General features: G+C 45.7%; 1 protein-coding gene across 3 annotated transcripts in view; it reads right to left on the bottom strand.

Annotated features, from left to right (window-relative positions):
• DIP2B (disco interacting protein 2 homolog B) overlaps positions 1 to 18,643 on the bottom strand; it is a 75,802-nt gene that overhangs the window by 20,677 nt on the left and 36,482 nt on the right. Inside the window, exons 4-17 of one of the 3 annotated variants that reach the window (XM_033083372.1) lie at positions 17,831 to 17,956; positions 14,023 to 14,235; positions 11,731 to 11,874; positions 10,416 to 10,535; positions 9,636 to 9,833; positions 8,030 to 8,121; positions 7,605 to 7,715; positions 6,352 to 6,475; positions 5,808 to 5,917; positions 5,171 to 5,273; positions 4,078 to 4,142; positions 3,557 to 3,650; positions 1,459 to 1,578; positions 296 to 410 (exon numbers count right to left, since the gene is read on the bottom strand). In XM_033083372.1, coding sequence (XP_032939263.1) covers positions 296 to 410; positions 1,459 to 1,578; positions 3,557 to 3,650; positions 4,078 to 4,142; positions 5,171 to 5,273; positions 5,808 to 5,917; positions 6,352 to 6,475; positions 7,605 to 7,715; positions 8,030 to 8,121; positions 9,636 to 9,833; positions 10,416 to 10,535; positions 11,731 to 11,874; positions 14,023 to 14,235; positions 17,831 to 17,956 — 1,735 coding nt within the window. The remainder of the gene's footprint in view (positions 1 to 295; positions 411 to 1,458; positions 1,579 to 3,556; positions 3,651 to 4,077; positions 4,143 to 5,170; positions 5,274 to 5,807; positions 5,918 to 6,351; positions 6,476 to 7,604; positions 7,716 to 8,029; positions 8,122 to 9,635; positions 9,834 to 10,415; positions 10,536 to 11,730; positions 11,875 to 14,022; positions 14,236 to 17,830; positions 17,957 to 18,643) is intronic. The other 2 variants (XM_033083373.1, XM_033083374.1) reach the window with 2 other exon arrangements.

Here is an 18,643-nt window from a genome sequence, read left to right as displayed (position 1 = left end):
TGCAGGGCTGCTCCTTAGACAAGGCAGAAACAGAGAATGAGAATTTCCAATGGATCTCAAATCCAATCCCAGATTCAGAGCAGCTCCAGGTTGGGGAAATCAGGAGGAGGAAAAGCAGCACTGGGGCAATGCTGAGCTGTCCCACACCTCAGAAATCACCTGGAGGTTTAACAGCTCAGTGACTTGAGTACCTGAGCACACACAGTAAATGTCAGAGGAGTTTATTACAGGTTTAAATCAACTCTGAGCAGCCCAAGTGTGAACAAAGCCCAGGCTGGATGATTCAATCTGTTACCTCCGGATTGCCACGGTCATCGCTTCGGGGGAGGTGGCACAGGGACAAATCGCCTCTGGTTTGAGCCCATGGCACTGGAACAAGCTCAGGAAGGCATCACAGGAGGAAACAGACCCTAGGAAAAAAGAAAAGATGCCACTAGGACTTCACAGAGTTTGATTTTATGCCTATCCACAGGGGCAGGAGGAGGATTTGGGAAATTACAGGAGGAAGCGGCCTCAGGTTGTGCTGGGGAGTTCAGGTTGGATATTCAGGAAAATTTCCTCACTCAAAGGATGGGACAAGCCCAGACTGGATGTTCAGACATTGGGTTCTGCCCAGAGCAGCACTGGAATCACAGCCCCTGGAGGGATTTAAAGGATGTGGCACATGGGGACAGGGTTCAGTGGTGCTGGGTTAAGGGTTGGATTTGATCATCTTAAAGGTCTTTTCCAGCCTGAACAATTCTCTGGTTTTGGGGCTGGGGACACTCCCAGGGGATCTGTGCTGGTCCCAGGGGCTGGGACCCCAGGGAGAGGCCTGGCAGGGGACAGGACAGGACAGGGTTGGGGACACTCACAGGGATCTGTGCTGACCCCAGTGAGATACCTGGCAGGGGACAGGACAGGACAGCTTGGGGACACTCACAGGGAAGCTGTGCTGACCCTAGGGAGAGGCCTGGCAGGGGACAGGACAGGACAGGACAGGACAGGGGACACTCAGAGGGCTCTGTGCTGACCCCAGTGAGACACCTGGCAGGGGACAGGACAGGACAGGACAGGACAGGGTTTAGGGACACTCCCAAGGGACCTGTGCTGATCCCAGGGGCTGGGGACACTCAGAGGGCTCTGTGCTGACCCCAGTGAGTGGCCTGGCAGGGGACAGGACAGGACAGCTTGGGGACACTCCCAGGGGAGCTGTGCTGATCCCAGGGGCTGGAGACACTCAGAGGGCTCTGTGTTGACCCCAGTGAGACACCTGGCAGGGGACAGGACAGGACAGGACAGGACAGGGGACACTCAGAGGGCTCTGTGCTGACCCCAGTGAGACACCTGGCAGGGGACAGGGGCTGGGGACACTCAGAGGGCTCTGTGCTGATCCCAGGCTCTGGGGACACTCAGAGGGCTCTGTGCTGACCCCAGTGAGACACCTGGCAGGGGACAGGACAGCTTGGGGACACTCACAGGGGTTGGCCCCGTCGGTGACGATCAGCATGCGCAGCGAGCTCAGGCTCACGTCTCTTTGGTCCCGATGGGCCAGCATGGCCCAGTGCAAGTCTCGACACTTCACCAGAGCAACTTTTGCTGCAATCAACACAGGAACAGCACCTCAGCACGAGTCAAAGCTTCCCAAGAGTTATTTTCAAGTAATTCACATGGTAAGAGCAAAGCCAACACCACCTGAGCCAGGGTCTGTCACCATCACAAGGCCATCAATCATTATCACCCTCTGAAAGCCCTCAGCTAAAAAGCTGTACTAAAAAACACCCCAAATCTGTCAAAATTATTGATAAAAACATCAGGGAAAAGTTGGAAAAAATTCAGCCAAAAAATGCAGAAAAATCCCAAAAATTTGCACCAAGAAATGCAAAAATCCCCACAAAAAATCACAGGAGAAATGGTCAGAAAAGTCCTAAAATCAGCACTAAAAAACCAGGATCAAGGGCTCCTGCTGCACTCCACCATTTTCTTGGTTTCATTAAAGAAACTGGCTCCAAGTCACAAGATTCCCATTGTGTTCCCCACCACTGACAGGGCACAGAAAATCAGGATTTTGTGCACAGAAATAAATGGCAAAGTCCCCTGCCTTCCCAAGCTGTCACATTCCTGTTCCAACCTCTGGCAAGTTCCCAGTGCAAGGAACTTTACAAGGATCTACAAGACTGGGGGTTTAAAATCTCCTTTTGAGGAGACATGAGGATCTAGAAAATCAGATCTGCAACAGCAAAATAAAAATCAACTACAATAATTTCATGATTATAAGCCACACCTGATTATAAGTCTCATGTTACAATACAGGGTGTGATAAAAGGTTTCTGTTCTATCAGCATCTGTTGAGGGTGGGGCAGTGATCCTGATCTCCCTGGGAGATATTCTGTTAATGGACAGGCTGCTAAAAATCAGGTGGGGCAGTGTTCTTTATCTGATGGGATATCTCCTGTTAATGATCATATTTTATAAACCAGGTGGGGCATTGTCCTTTATTTCCAAAGGAGATATCTCCTGTTAATGGGCCAGCTGTTAAAAACCAGGTGGGGCAGTGTCTTTATCTCCATGGGATATCTCCTGTTAATGGCCATGTTTTATAAACCAGCTGGGGTAGTGTTCTTTATCTCCAAAGGAGATATCTCCTGTAAATGGGATAGCAGTTAAAAACCAGGTGGGGCAGTGTTCTTTATCTTTGTGGGGATATATCCTGCTAATGGTCATGTTTTATAAACCAGGCAGGGCATTGTTCTTTATCTGATGGGATATCTCCTGTTAATGGTCATATTTTATAAACCAGGTGGGGCAGAGTTATTTATCTTTTCACAACCCATCCTTCCTCCTGGAGATATCTCCTGTTAATGACCCATTGAGTCCCACTGTGGGACTGATAAAATTACTGCATCCCATTGGGAGTTGCTGCAGCCAGGGGGAGGAGCCCAACATTTCTTACCAAGATAAAAACTGAGATTTTGGGACACCAAGCTGCCCTTTTTCCACTGGATTTCAGAGGAAAACCGGATTTCTCCACATCACCACTGGAGCTTGGGAGGGAAACTGCACCTTGTACAGGAGCACTGCTCCAACTGAGCCACATCTGTCACTGCAGGAGGATGCAGCCACCATGGGATGGGACTGCTGCCAACACCCTGCCTGACTGACAGGTGTCAGGCTGTACTCTGACTGTGTCAGGGTTTGGGGTTTGTTCTTTGTAGTGCTGTATTTCTATTTTAATTTCCCTAGTAAAGAACTGTTATTCCTATTCCCATATTTTTGCCTGAAAACCCCTTGATTTCAAAATTATAATAATTTGGAGGGAGGGGGTTTCCATTCTCCATTTCAAAGAGAAGCTCCTGCCTTTCTCAGCAGACATCTGTCCTCCAAATTAAACAGCAACTTTTCATTCTTTGTCCATATCTAAACCACACCTGATTTTAAGCCACACTTTAGGTTCAGACCAAAATTTTAGTCAAAATGGTGCAGCTTATATTTGTGAAATTACTGTATTTGAGATTTTAATGGTTTCACTCATGGATGCTGAGAGCTCCAAGCTGAAGGTGGGATCACCCTGAGTTACCTTTGTGGGCATGAACCCTCTGCACCCAGGAGAGGGGACAGGTTTTCATCACAGAATAGGGCACGCTGATGGTGTGCAGCTTGTTCATTACATTCTGAAAAGCAAGAAAAAAAAAGATATCAGGAAAATCTTCAATCTTGACAAATCTCCTACTGAGTTATCAGAAATAAGAGTCACCCTCAGTCCCCAGCAGCTTGCACCCCATGAGTTCACAGAGGTTTAGTCAGGATGATTCTGTTGTTCTCCCAGGGAGAGAAATGGTTGTTTGAACAGGTGATGGATTCAAATGCTGCTGTTACCACAGAATCCTGGAATTCTGCAATGGGTTGGGTTGGGAGGGACCTGAAAGTTCATCCTTGCTATGAGCAGGGACATTTTCCCTGTCCCAAGCCTGGCCTTGGACACTTCCAAGGATCAGGGGGGTCCCCACCTTTACAGGGAAAAAATTTTTCCTAATATAAAAAAAAAAATTAAAAAAAAAATCTAGATTTTCCCCATCATAAATCTCTGCTTCAGCTCACCGTTAGAATGCCATGCCACAGCCCTGCATCCTTCTTAAAATCCAACACATTCACTATGGTTTCACCTGGGAAAAAAAAAAAAAAGGTGAAGTTGTCAAGTGCAATGTGCCAGCACAGCTGTGCCCATCATTTCTGCTGGAATCTGCTCAGGGATGGAGCTGTCACTGATCTGTCAGAGCTGATCTGTCAGACAAGGCCTGGGTGATGACTTGTGTTCCAGATCAGAGCTCAGTAACAACTGCACATCCATCCCTGAGCAGGAAAACACCTCCAGAAAATCAAATTGCAGCCTGGAATGTCCATCAGTGGGACAGGAAGGGGCTGAGGTTCATTATGTGCAGGGGAGGGGAGTAGAGAACATCATTCAAGCCCTGACTCTCAGCAGTGATGGCATTCTGAAAGGTAAATTTTGCATTTTAAAGCTCTATAAATAATTTCACTCATGGATGGAGGAATTAGCTTGATTTACAAGACCAGAATAATCCATAACCTACAAAACCCTCTGGAATATCACCAGCACCTTCCAATCTCCATTTCTGGGTTACCCAAAAAAAAAAAAAAACCTCACAGGACCAGCACAACCTCAGTCCTAGAAGCTTTGCTATTTACTAAAATAAATATATTTTATAAATAAATATATTATTTAAAATAAATATATTTAATATATTATATATATAATATATAAATATATATATTTAATATATATATTTATATATTTACTAAAATAAATATATATCAGCAATAAAAGTTTGGGAAGATATTTCTAAGGGCCATCAGTGCAGTGAGAGGGGACTCCAGTTTGTTGGAAAAAGCTCCATTTTTCATTTTTGTTCACCAGAACAAACTCAGTAACTTCACAGACATGACAGAAACCCCACTTTTTATCCCTCTCCATCACAGCAGTGAAAACAATTCAGTTTTGGATGGAACAACAATTAATTTTTTAACTTTTGGAGGGGGAGAGAATTAATCCGCACTTTAAAATTTTATTTATTTTTCGAAGTAAACACTGGTTACTCAGACACAGCTGTTACAGAGCACTTAAAACAAAGTTAACCCTTCATGTTCTGTGTTGTTCTGTGCCTTCACTCACCTTCAGAGTAGTTGCAGGCCTGGGACAGGGCTTGGCAGTGAGCCAGCATGGCCACACGGGACACGGTGACACCCATGACACTGCCCTCTTTGCTGGTCTTGTACTGCACAGGATAAAAGCAGCTCAAGTCAGCAAGTTAAACCACAAAATCCATGTGAAAATGAAGTTGTTGGTGGCACACATGGAAAATTTCCATGGAGATGGGAGGAGAAAGGAATGTTTGTGTTTATTTTATTGTCACTGCTGCTCAGGACATCTCTTCCTGCTCCTGGAGCAAACTGAAAAGCCAATCTGTGATTTTAGCAATCCCTACAATTACCTGCTGGCATTTCCAGAATCAGCATTACCAGCACAGAATTCAAACTCTGCTGGCTCCAGCACTGTCAGAAATATCCTCAAGCATCATCCCAGAGCTCAGCTGTCTCATTTTTTGGGAATAAAAACAATTCTGCAACTTATTCCAAGCAGTGCTCAAGGCCACAAAGGGATTCAAACCTTCACAGGATGTTCAAGACTTGTTTCAGTGGCAGGAAAGTGGGAAGTTTAAAGGAGTGAGGTGGAATTGTTCTCTCTCTGGTGAGCAGAACATTAAATTCAGCTCATGGAAGGAACTTTCTATTCCCCATTCACCACTTACCTCAATATATGCTGGCTCAGTTCCTGCTGCTGAGATGTTGGGCTGCCAATCCTTGGGAGATTTGGAGAGATATTTTGAATCTGTCACAACCCATTTGAGTCTGGGCCAACCTGGAGGTAAAATTAAATGGTTCATTAATATCAGTTTATTTATTGAGGGATTTCTATTCTGTAAGAATACACTAAACCCCAGAATTTGTCCAAGTTTTCAGTTACACAAGCAAAATTCCAAGCCAAGCCCAGAAGGTTCACCTCATTTCTCATCAGGGAGTTTCAGTGGGCAACAAGGTATTTCCTCTCCTCAGGGAAGATCCCTGCAGCATTCCTAAATAAAGCTTAGGATTAAAACTGCCTGGGAACCTGCTAAATAACAATAACAAATAACCCTGCCTTGGGAGGTGGCTCCTTGTGACCCCTGCAACATTTTGGTGATGGGATCAGGAGTTCCCCTTCACCCCCCAATGCCTTCAGAGTCCTGACAGCTCCTTTCAGATGGTTCAGCTGCAGCAAAATCACAACCAAAAGCCAATCTATAAGCAGCTCACCTTTAAACTGCACAATTTCTCCATTCTGGGTTTTTGGGAGCCCTTTCAGACACACTTCAGTGGTGAGGGCCAGAGCAATCCCACAGCTCCCCAGCAGGAAACCAATCTGCTGCCCACCAGCATCCTGAAAAAAAGGGGGAAAGTCACTCCTGTTCAAAGATGATAAAAAATCAGCTTTCCCTTAGCAAAATTCAAGGTTTGCTCTGGGGAGTGGGGGAAGGAATGGCAAGGAAAAGAAGAAAAGAATCCAGTGCCACACACACTCACAGAATCACAACTGGAGCAGCCTGGGCTGGAGGAAGGTGTCCCTGCCCATGGCAAAGGATGGAACTGGATGGTCCCTAAGGTCCCTTTCCATGCTGTGACCCCATAAAATATTGCATTGGTAAGATTAAAATGCATTAGATGTGAAATTCAGGGGGGAAAAAAAAATTGCCCAGCACCCAGGCATGGAACACACCCCATCCACAGCATTAATGGAAACTCAGATGCTGCAGAGAGGAATCAAAAAAAAAAAAAAAAAAAAAGCAAAACATGTAATTACACTGGAATAACAAGACCTCTGCATCCCCTGGAGCCAATTTCTGTTGCACAATGACAAAATGAGGAGGCTCACTCAGAAACTTGATTGGGCAAATGCTGGAGAAGTTTTAATTTTGCATTTGGTTGCTATAGCAGTTTGTCACAGTGCAGAGAATGAAATCAAAGCTCTGGGAGTCCCTGAGTGCTCCCAGTTCATTGCCATAATGTTTGGATGAGCCTCTTGTTTTGTTTTTTTTTTTTAGCTCTTATGAAATCCTATAGCTTCACACAGTTCTTGACACGGCAGCAACATGGCAACAGTGCAAAAAAAATTCTGGTAAGGGTAAAGAAAACACTTTGTTGAGCAAATAATTCACAAAAAAAGTGGTTTGAAGCCTTGAGGAACACTGAGCACTTCCATCTCCAGCAAAATCAGAACCTGGCATTGCTCAGCAAAGCTGGATTGAGCCCCCTCCCATCAAGCATAATCTGTTCTGTATAAATTATTTGCAATAAGGAAATGAAGACTGCATCATTTAGGAGAATTGACCATCTCCAGCTGCTCAGCACAGCTCTGGTCAATATGTTTTTCCATTTTTAAAAAGCTCCCAAAGGTCCTTGTTGGTACAGAGCTGCTCAGGCAGCAGCAGGAGGCTGAGAAATGCTGTCAGGGGTTGATGGCCTGGCTTGGTTTCCATCCCAATCACTTCTCCAAGTTCCATCAACGTTACCTTTCTGGTAAGAGGTACCTCTATAGGCACTGGGATCACTTCTGCCAGGAGACAGCCATAAAATGCCACCATGAACATCACAGGGTCGTTGTTGGGGTACACAAGGGCCACCTGTAACCCACAAAATTCCAAATTCAGTCCTGGAGTGACTAAAACTCTGAAAATTTGGTGTTGTTTTCACTGTTCCTCCCACAGAATGTGCCTGAGCTCCTCACACAGAGATCAAATCCTGCATTTCCCTCAGAGCTCTGTGCTCTTCCTCAGATGGATTTCAAAGCCCAGAGACCTCTGAAAAAATCAAACCAATTTCTATCCCAAGCAGGAATTGCTTTTGTCTCTGGGGTTAGAGCCTCACTGTGGTAAATTCCAGCCCCCAAACCCCAGATTTTACTGCAGAGGGAGAAGCAGAGTCCCAAAGTCATTACCCTGTCTCCAGGTTTTAACACAGGTTCATTTTTGGTCCCCAGTTTATTAAGCAGGGTGTAGGCCAGCTTGAGGCTTCTGCTCCACAGTTTTCCTGCAAGACAGAGAACAGAGATTTGCAGAGCTCTGGGTGAAGCAGCACAAGGGAACTGCTCACACCTTGGATGTTTTTACCACCTAAATTCCACCCCTCTGTCTGCTGATGGCTTAAGGTTCAGCTTTCACATTTTCCAGATTCTGTTCTGCTTTGGTATGTAACTCTTCATTCAAACTCCAGCCTAAGTCCAGCCTAAACTCCAAACTCCACCCTAAATTCCACTCTAACCACACCCCAAACTCCACCCTAAACTCCAAACTCCACCCTAAATTCCACTCTAACCACACCCCAAACTCCACCCTAAATTCCACCCTAAACTCCAAACTCCACCCTAAACTTCACCCTAACCCCACAGTAATTCCACCCTAACTCCACCCTAAACCCCACCCTAAATCCACCCTAACTCCACCCTAAACTCCAAACTCCACCCTAAACTTCACCCTAATCCCACAGTAATTCCACCCTAACTCCACCATAACCCCACCCTAAATCCACCCTAAACTCCACCCTAAATTCCACCCTAAATTCCACCCCAACTCCACCCTAAACTCCTCCCAAACTCCACCCCAACTCCACCTTAAACTCCACCCTAACCCCACCCAAAACCCACCTTAACTCCACAGTAATTCCACCCTAAACTCCACCCTAACTCCTCCCAAACTCCACCCTAAACTCCACCCTAAACTCCACCCTAAACCCACCCAAAACCCACCTTAACTCCACAGTAATTCCACCCTAAACTCCACCCTAAACCCCACCCTAAACTCCACCCTAAACTCCGCACTAACTCCTCCCAAACTCCACCCTAAACTCCACAGTAATTCCACTCTAAACTCCACCCTAAACTCCACCCAAACCCCACCCTAACTCCACAGTAATTCCACCCTAAACTCCACCCTAAACTCCAAACTCCACCCTAAACTCCACCTTAAACTCCACCCTAAATTCCACCCTAAATCCACCCAAACTCCATCCTAAACTCCAAACTCCACCCTAAACTTCACCCTAACTCCACCCTAAACTCCACCCTAACTCCACAGTAATTCCACCCTGAACTCCACCCTAACCCACCCTAAACTCCAACCAAACCCCACCCTAACTCCACAGTAATTCCACACTAAACTCCACCCTAAACTCCTTTTCCAGCCCCAGAACCAAGGACACAGCTGCAGCTTCAGGCCCATAAAGTACAAAGAGCAGAATTGAGAAGAGAATCTGGGATTTTTATAACCTGGAGCTGGAATTGGACAATTAACCCCAAGATGGGAATGGACCAAAACTTATAAAAGTGTGAAAATTTGAGATTTGGAATCCATCTTGGGTGTAGCCACAGCTGGGCTCTTGCACTGCCCAAAGTGAATCCTTTGAAGGCCTTTTTAATAAATAAATCCTTATTTTATTTATTTTATTCCTTTAACTCTGTGCAGCCTCTCAAGGCATCACTGCAACACCCACAAAGACCAGGAAGGTTTTTGGAACCCTGCAAACTCTCTTTGGGAGGTTCAACTCACCATAGGTGAGGGTATAAACTGGTTTTCCTGTCACATCCAGGGCTGTCAGGCAGGGACATTTGGCCTGAGTGGTTCCCCAGCGTTGCAGAGCAGCTTCCAGGGCAGGAGGCCAATTACAAATCACTCCCAGGGGCTCTCCCTTCACTGGGGTCATCTGGCGACCCTCAGGTTTGGGTTGGTTTGGGTCAGGCTGAGGAACTAAAAAAAATTCAAGAATATTTCAATTATTTCTAATATTTCCATTATTTCCATTATTTCTAATCTAATCCAAGTAAAATAATATTTCTTGTCTTTGCTCATTCAGTTCAGCTCCAAATAAATTGAAAATAAACCTGAAGGAAATGAGGAAAAGCATTTCAGAACCCATTCCACCCCATTTCCTAGGAAGTCTCACACAAAACAAGACACCATGAGCAGAATCTTCTCACAGGATGTTGATCAGTAAGGAAAGGAACACAGAACTGCAGAGAAGAAAACCTTACAAAATAATGCTGGAATGAAATGACCAGTGAGGAAAATCCCCTTTGGGAAATTAAAAAAAGTAGCCTAAGCAAATGAAGAGGATTGAAAAATCTATTTAAATATTTTTTCAAGAAGTTGAGTGTTGAGGAGATCCCCCAAAGCTCAGCAGAACAGTGAATTAATTGATTTTGTGTCAGACTTGATGGGGGCTGCTGAAAATAGTGAATCTGAGTCAACCTTGAGAGCAACAGCACAAACTCAGCTCCTTGAGCATCTAATTCTAAAAGATGTGCATAAAACCTTTATTTGTGCTATTACCTTCCACAATTTCTTCAAAATCATCCACAAAGAATTCTTTCAGGGGTGGCCTTTTAGGTCTTTTCAAGGTGTTCAGCAACTGCTGAATTTTTGTGGAGACTCTGCTGCTCACAGGAACACCTGGAGGGAGAGACCAGAGCATTGAGTGCCTGTCTGGGGTTACAATACAGGATGTGATCAAAGGTTTCTGTTCTATCAGCATCTGTTGAGGGTGGGGCAGTGATCCTGATCTCTGTGGGAGATATTCTGTTAATGGGCCAGCTGTTGAAACCAGGCAGGGCATTGTTCTTTATTTCCAAAGGGGATATCTCCTGTTAATGGGCATATTTTATAAACCAGGTGGGGCAGTGTTCTTTATCTCCATGGGATATCTCCTGTTAATGGCCATGGTTTATAAACCAGCTGGGGCAGTGTTCTTTATCTTTGGGGAGATATCTTCTGTTAATGATCCATCCATTGAAACCAGGCAGGGCATTGTTCTTTATCTTTTCACAACCCATCTTTCCTCTAGGGAATTATCTTCTGCTCATGGCCATTGAGTCCCACTGTGGGACTGATAAAATTACTGCATCCCATTGGGAGTTGCTCCAGCCAGGGGGAAGAGCCCAACATTTCTCACCAAGATAAAAACAGAGATTTGGAACACCAAGCTGCCCTTTTTCCACTGGATTCCAGAGGGAAACTGCACCTTGTACAGGAGCACTGCTCCAACTGAGCCACATCTGTCACTGCAGGAGGATGCAGCCACCATGGGATGGGACTGCTGCCAACACCCTGCCTGACTGATGGGTGTCAGGTTGTACTCTGACTGTGTCAGGGTTTGGGGTTTGTTCTTTGTAGTGCTGTATTTCTATTTTAATTTCCCTAGTAAAGAACTGTTATTCTTAATTCCCATATCTTTGCCTGAGAATCCCTTAATTTCAACATTATAATAATTTGGAGGGAGGGGGTTCACATTCTCCATTTCAAAGAGCAGCTCCTGCCTTTCTCAGCAGACACCTGTCCTCCAAACTAAGACAATGCCACATCCCTGGGATTTGGGAGAGTCATTCCCTGGCCACCTCCAGGAATTTGGGACTCCAAACCTCCCTGGGTAGTTCAAATAAACTGATTTGAAACCTATCCATGAACAAATTCCCCCCCAAATAAACACCACAAGAAGAAACACCAAGAAACATCTTCGCGCAAACGCCAAAACCGCTGAGATTTTGTGGAGCACTCCAACGAGACAAATCAGATTTGGGAGCATAAATTGTGTGGTTTTAGGTCTCTCTGAACTCTGCTGCAGCTCCTGGGGGCCCCCAAGGTTTCGTACCATCTGCAGTGTCCATGAGACTGGAGCGGTTGGATCCCTTGTGCATCCCCTTGACAATTCCGGAGGGAGGGAGGTCGATGGCTGCCGGCCGTGCTGAGGGGGTGGAGGTAGTTGCTGTGACATCTGGGGGGACTGAGAAACTTTCTAGAAAAAGAAGAAAGCTGCTAAATACACCTTTTATTATCCCCCCAAGGAGCAAAGTGTCACCTGTTACCAATAATCCTAAGGATTGGATGGGTTGGATGTGTGGGAACCCTCATTAATGCTAAACACAGCATCTGCTCTGGAAACCAAAAACCAAAAACCAAAGGCACAAAGGTTTTGTCTGTGGCAGCAAAATAGAATTCCTGTTCTTGGTTTTTAACCTTGAAGCTCAATCTCTTGACTTTCAGTACTGTAAGAAAAATAATTTTTTTTTGTTTTGTTTTGGTTTTTTTTTTTTTTTGTTTAAAGTTTGAGATCCACATGAGCTCTGAAACATCCAGAACAAATCCCTCCCTCACCTATGCACTGATCTCTCTTGCTAGAATTCTACTATTTAGCTTTTTTTTGGTGAGTGAGGGCTTTTGAAAACAAAACATGTGGGAATTTGACCAAAGCAGATCAGCAAAAATTGTGTTGGGTTTCAATCCTTTCCAGCTGGGTGGTTACAGAGCTTGTCCAGCAGCTACAGAATAAATCCAAAGAAAATTGAGCTGGGTTTTACTTGTGCTTCAAGCTGCAAGGCACTGTCCTGCCTTTCAGCCAATTCCTGCAGGAATTCTCCAGTGAATGTCTCTTAAAAAAGGGATTTTTGCTTATGTGGGGTTTTTTTTACACAACCAGGTTCAATCATCTGATAGGGCAAGAATATTCTATTCTGGCTTAACTGTTGCTTACAAAGGAAAAACCCAACAGTTTGAAACTATGGGTTGGGTTTTACAGATAGTCTGAAGTCAAATCCCAAATAATTCCCACTGACAGGGTTTTGTGATGGATTCTGTGTTGATTTCCCTTTTTCTATCAGAAAAAATAACCCATTTCTGCATCCCTTTGGAGAGTGGCAAGGAATATTTCTCATGCACTGAACTTCTCAAATCACTGGAAAGGATTTGTACAATCCAAACATCTGCAGGACTTTTTATTCCTCTCAAGAGAGAGATGCATGTGAGAGTTCTGTTCATTTAAACCAGGTGTTAACAGGAGATCAATGTGGCAAATAGAATTCTGACCAAGATTCAGAGCTTCTATTTTGCATAAGACACTAATTGGATTAGACAGTAGATATTCTGGATGTAAAAAGCTGTGTTACCTTTAATTCACTCCAAAAGGTAATGTGGCCTTCTGCATGCTCCAATTAAAAACAGCCTCTCTGCTTCAGTTAAATTAATTATATTGACTACATTTTATGGGCAATCTCCTCAGTTTTCCATTTCAGGAAACAATTTGCATCCCAGCAAATAAACAAATAAAAATAACAGCAATAAAAAGATAAATAAGTGAAAGATAAAATCACCAGCACTTCTATGCACTGCTTGCCCCAGCCCAGTTAAGCAGAAGCAGAGAGCACATGAAATACAGACAATGTCCTATGGTGCAGGAATTTCCTCACCAGCAGCTAAAAAGGACAAACATACACAGAGCAAAAACAAACTTGGCCATTTCATACAGAAGCATCAGCAGCAAGGAGCACCTCAGAGCCTCAGAAAACTGAGCCTGGGGTATCCAGATCTGTAGATTTTGCTCCATCTCCTCAGTACCTGGATGCTCTGGTTATTCCTCAGCCAGTCATGGAAGAGCTGGGCTAAACTTTACTCCTCTAACTCTGTTTTTTTAATGACAGGATCATTTGTTCACACACACAGCTGGATTGGGCTCTTTTCCTTTCCTGATCTAACACAAACAATAAACCATCAGGCTGAGAGCAAAATGAGGATGTTAAACACAGCATTTCCCCACTCCACAGGCACAGGCACCCCTAAGGGTGGCACAGGACACAGATGATGATGCCACTTGCACTGGGCAGTTTTGTGCCCAGGGGAGCTCCCAGGACACAAAAGCAACACAGGACACAGCGAGTTGTGCCTCCTGCTCTGTCCACACTGTCCCTGGAGCCTTCCCTGCTTCCTTTCACAACCACCTCAATCTTCTGAAATCCTCCAGGAAAAAAAAACAACACCACCACGGTGGCAACTCCAACCAATCCTAGCAAGTTCCACCAACACCAGCTACGCTCTTGCTCTGAATTTCCCTCCAGCTTTACCAACACGCTCTGAACTCGAAGCGATCGTTCTGTTCGCAGCCAGCTCCTACCTATTCGAGTATTGGCAAATACATCAGCTAGTGACCCACTGGTCCCTTTGCCTTCTCCATGGGAAAGTGTAGAGGATGCTGATGAGGATGTGGATGACCCCTGAACAGATCGGTTGATCCAAGACTCAGCATTCTGTAAGCTCTGGTGCAATGCAGCAGAGAGAGCAGCTTGGCGCCTGAGCGAGCCCTCGTCCTCGGAGGCGGAAGACGTGTCTGTGTGGAAGCAGAAAGAAAATCTAGCTGCTTAGGGAAAAGCACATGGCACTGAACATGCTCTTTCCAATCACATATCAACAGGATTTCACAGGAAGATGTGTTTTCCACAGGCTGTTACATCAGCCAGAGCAGAGGTTAAAGCAGCGGAGTCGGTGGGAACGCACTCACCCTGTTTGATTCGCTTCCCCTGGGGTCTCCAAGCCTAGAACTCAACTCTCATTACTTTTCCATTCACATTCCACAATACCAGATGCTGTTTTGCCTAACTCTGGTCATTCTGAACTGGAAAGTGAGGGGTCAGGGTCGTTGTCAAACTGCAAAGTCCCAGGAACAAAGAGAATGCAGGAAACAACTGTGCCAAGGCCACAGCAGAAAACGCTTTTGTCTGGGGCTCTAAATGGGGCCCTTTCAATTGCAGAAAACAAATAAAAAGCCCAACCCCAAAACAAAACAAATCTACAGCAAGGAACTGCTTCCTGTGTGTCCCAGAGCACAGATACCTCAGCTGTCCCAAAATTGTGAAGCAAGCACTGAATTTTGAGATGTTGAGTTGTACAGTGCAAAATACAAACACACAGGTGGCTTTGGCCTAAAATTTAGAGGTGTTCTTCAAAGTGATTTTTCTTCCTACACTCAAGTGGTAAATCAAACTATGAAATCATGTTCTACCCACTTGCCAGAGTGGCAAAGGACTGACTCCAGCCACGCTGGAAATCTTGATTTGTGTGACTCCCCCAGCACAGGATGTGCTGCAGTCCTGGACAAGTGAGCACAGAGCTGAGACCCAAGCAGACACCAGAACATGCAGCAGCCCCCCAGAGAAAGGAAGGGAAGAAGGAAATGTGGTAAAACAGGAAGTGAGGAGGAGGAGGAGGAGGAGTGACATGGCCTTGCAGAGCAGTTTCAGAGCTATGAATTCACCAGATGTGGATTCATAACATTGGGATGACTTTGGTCAATCCAAATGGCTGAGATGCTTCTGCACAATGGGACACAACACAGAGGTCACTGCCACAAAGCACACGGACTCATTTGTCACTCAGTGCATCCAGCTGCTGGAAAACAGAGAGTTATTGAGATCTGCAGCATGCATTGTGACAGACACCAGGTCACCCAGGGGTTCTGCTGCAGCCACTGCATGGCAGGGGTGAGAGAAGTCCTGCAAGTCCTGGAATCCCACCCTGAGGAGCAAACATTGCTGCAAACCCTCCCCTGGTGGGCTGAGAATTAAATAACAATGAAATCAAAATGTGAGGGAATAAGGAGTGCCCTCAATCCAGACCTGCTCAGCTCTTTTTGAACCACAGAACACCCCAAGCTGGACCCAAACTCCTGGCACAGAACATCCCAAAAATCCCCACCTGTGGTTCTTGAAGAGATCTCACTTCCCAGCCCTGAGACCCTCCTGAGGAACAAACATTGCTGCAAACCCTCCTCTTGTGGGCTGAGCATTAAAATCAATGAAATCAAAATGTGAATTATCCATCACAAACAGGTGTGAGGGAAGGAGTGCCCTCAATCCAGACCTGCTCAGCTCTTTTTGAACCACAGAACATCCCAAGCTGGACCTAAAATCCTGACACAGAACATCCCAAAAATCCCCACCACGTGGTTCTTTTAAAATTCCTGAAGAGATCTCACTGCCCAGCCCTGAGAGAGGAAGTGGCAGCTGTGTGAAGAGCTGGAACACTGCAGGTTTGGAAGGTGCAGCCTCACCTGGGGGAGTGCAGGGATCTGCTGGGGACTGGATGAAGGTGGAGTGGCCTCAATCCAGACCTGCTCAGCTCTTTCTGAACCACAGAACATCCCAAACTGAACCTAAAATCCTGGCACAGAACATCCCAAAAATCCCCACATGTGGTTCTTGAAGAATTCCTGAAGAGATCTCACTTCCCAGCCCTGAGACCCTCCTGAGGAACAAACATTGCTGCAAACCCTCCTCTTGTGGGCTGAGAATTAAACATCCATGAAATCAAGATGTGAGGGAATAAGGAGTGCCCTCAATCCAGACCTGCTCAGCTCTTTTTGAACCACAGAACACCCCAAACTGAACCTAAAATCCTAACACAGAACATCCCAAAAATCCCCACCATGTGGTTCTTTTAAAATTCCTGAAGAGATCTCACTGGCAGCTGTGTGAAGAGCTGGAACACTGCAGGTTTGGAAGGTGCAGCCTCACCTGGGGGAGTGCAGGCATCTGCTGAAGGTGGAGTGCCCTCAATCCAAACCTGCTCAGCTCTTTTTGAACCACAGAACACCCCAAGCTGCACCCAAACTCCTGGCACAGAACATCCCAAAAATCCCCACATGTGGTTCTTTTAAAACTCCTGAATAGATCTCACTTCCCAGCCCTGAGAAAGAAGTGGCAGCTGTGTGAAGAGCTGGAACACTGCAGGTTTGGAAGGTGCAGCCTCACCTGGGGGAGTGCAGGCATCTGCTGAAGGTGGAGTGGCCTCAATCCAAACCTGCTCAGCTCTTTTTGAACCACAGAACACCCCAAGCTGGACCCAAACTTCTGGCACAGAACATCCCAAAAATCCCCACATGTGGTTCTTTTAGAATTCCTGAAGAGATCTCACTTCCCAGCCCTGAGAGAGGAAGTGGCAGCTGTGTGAAGAACTGGAACACTGCAGGTTTGGAAGGTGCAGCCTCACCTGGGGGAGTGCAGGTGTCTGCTGGGGACTGGATGAAGGTGGAGTGGCCTCAATCCAAACCTGCTCAGCTCTTTTTGAACCACAGAACATCCCAAGCTGGACCTAAATTCCTGACACAGAACATCCCAAAAATCCCCACATGTGGTTCTTTTAAAATTCCTGAAGAGATCTCACTGGCAGCTGTGTGAAGAGCTGGAACACTGCAGGTTTGGAAGGTGCAGCCTCACCTGGGGGAGTGCAGGCGTCTGCTGAAGGTGGAGTGGCCTCAATCCAGACCTGCTCAGCTCTTTTTGAACCACAGAACACCCCAAGCTGGACCTAAAATCCTGGCACAGAACATCCCAAAAATCCCCACCTGTGGTTCTTGAAGAGATCTCACTTCCCAGCCCTGAGATCCCCCTGAGGAACAAACATTGCTGCAAACCCTCCTCTTGTGGGCTGAGAATTAAACATCAGTGAAATCAAAATGTGAATTATCCATCACAAACAGGTGTGAGGGAATGAGGAGTGCCCTCAATCCAGACCTGCTCAGCTCTTTTTGAACCACAGAACATCCCAAGCTGGACCTAAAATCCTGGCACAGAACATCCCAAAAATCCCCACCTGTGGTTCTTTTAGAATTCCTGAATAGATCTCACTGCCCAGCCCTGAGAGAGGAAGTGGCAGCTGTGTGAAGAGCTGGAACACTGCAGGTTTGGAAGGTGCAGCCTCACCTGGGGGAGTGCAGGGATCTGCTGGGGACTGGATGAAGGTGGAGTGGCCTCAATCCAAACCTGCTCAGCTCTTTTTGAACCATAAAACACCCTGACCACACAAACTCCTGACACAGAACATCCCAAAAATCCCCACCACGTGGTTCTTGAAGAATTCCTGAATAGATCTCACTGGCAGCTGTGTGAAGAGCTGGAACACTGCAGGTTTGGAAGGTGCAGCCTCACCTGGGGGAGTGCAGGCGTCTGCTGGGGACTGGACGAAGGTGGAGCGGCGCTTGGTGGGCATGGGCAGTGCCATCTTCTGCTCCTTGTGCTTGGCCAGCGCTGCCTGCACGGCTTCTGTGTGGATATCTGGGAGAGGAAAGGCACAGCTGCCTTCAGCAACAGCACAGCAGCCAGGTGATGCCTTGACATCTTAGTTTTTATGGTTTTTAAATCCTGTACGTAGCTCTGAATTCTGTGTTAGAGCTGTCTTCATGTTTTAGTTATTGCAGTTTTCACATTTAGTAAAGAAAGCATTTTGTTGAGCAAATAATTCACAAAAAATGTGAACACTGAGCATCTCCATCTCCAGCAAAAGCAGAGCTCAGCAAGGCTGGATTGAGCCCCTCCCATCAAGCATAATCTGTTCTGTTCTGTAGAAATTATTTGCAATAAGGAAATGAAGACTGCATCATTTAGGAGAATTCACCATCTACCCAATTAACTAGTTTAGTTAATTATCTATTTTAGTTAGATCAAACAACCCCTCTGGGGCTGTGATCCTGTGGCCCCAGGCCCTGAAAAGAATCAACAAAAGTGAATTGTTGGGGAGCAAACTGGGGAAATAAGATTTCATTAACTGAGACTGTAATTGGAGAATAAATCCCTGAAATATAAATGGACCAAACTTAAAATTGTCTGAAAAACCTGGGACCATTATAAATTTTTTTTTTAAACAAGGAAAATAATTGAGGTTCCTGAAATTAGCAAGCTGAATGCAGGGCCAGGTTTGTTACTCTGGAAAATTCTGGATTAAACTCATGATATCCTCATGTC

The sequence above is a fragment of the Catharus ustulatus genome, chromosome 31, assembly GCF_009819885.2.
Source record: "Catharus ustulatus isolate bCatUst1 chromosome 31, bCatUst1.pri.v2, whole genome shotgun sequence".
NCBI lineage: Eukaryota > Metazoa > Chordata > Aves > Passeriformes > Turdidae > Catharus > Catharus ustulatus.
This window is presented reverse-complemented; position numbering and strand designations above follow the sequence as displayed.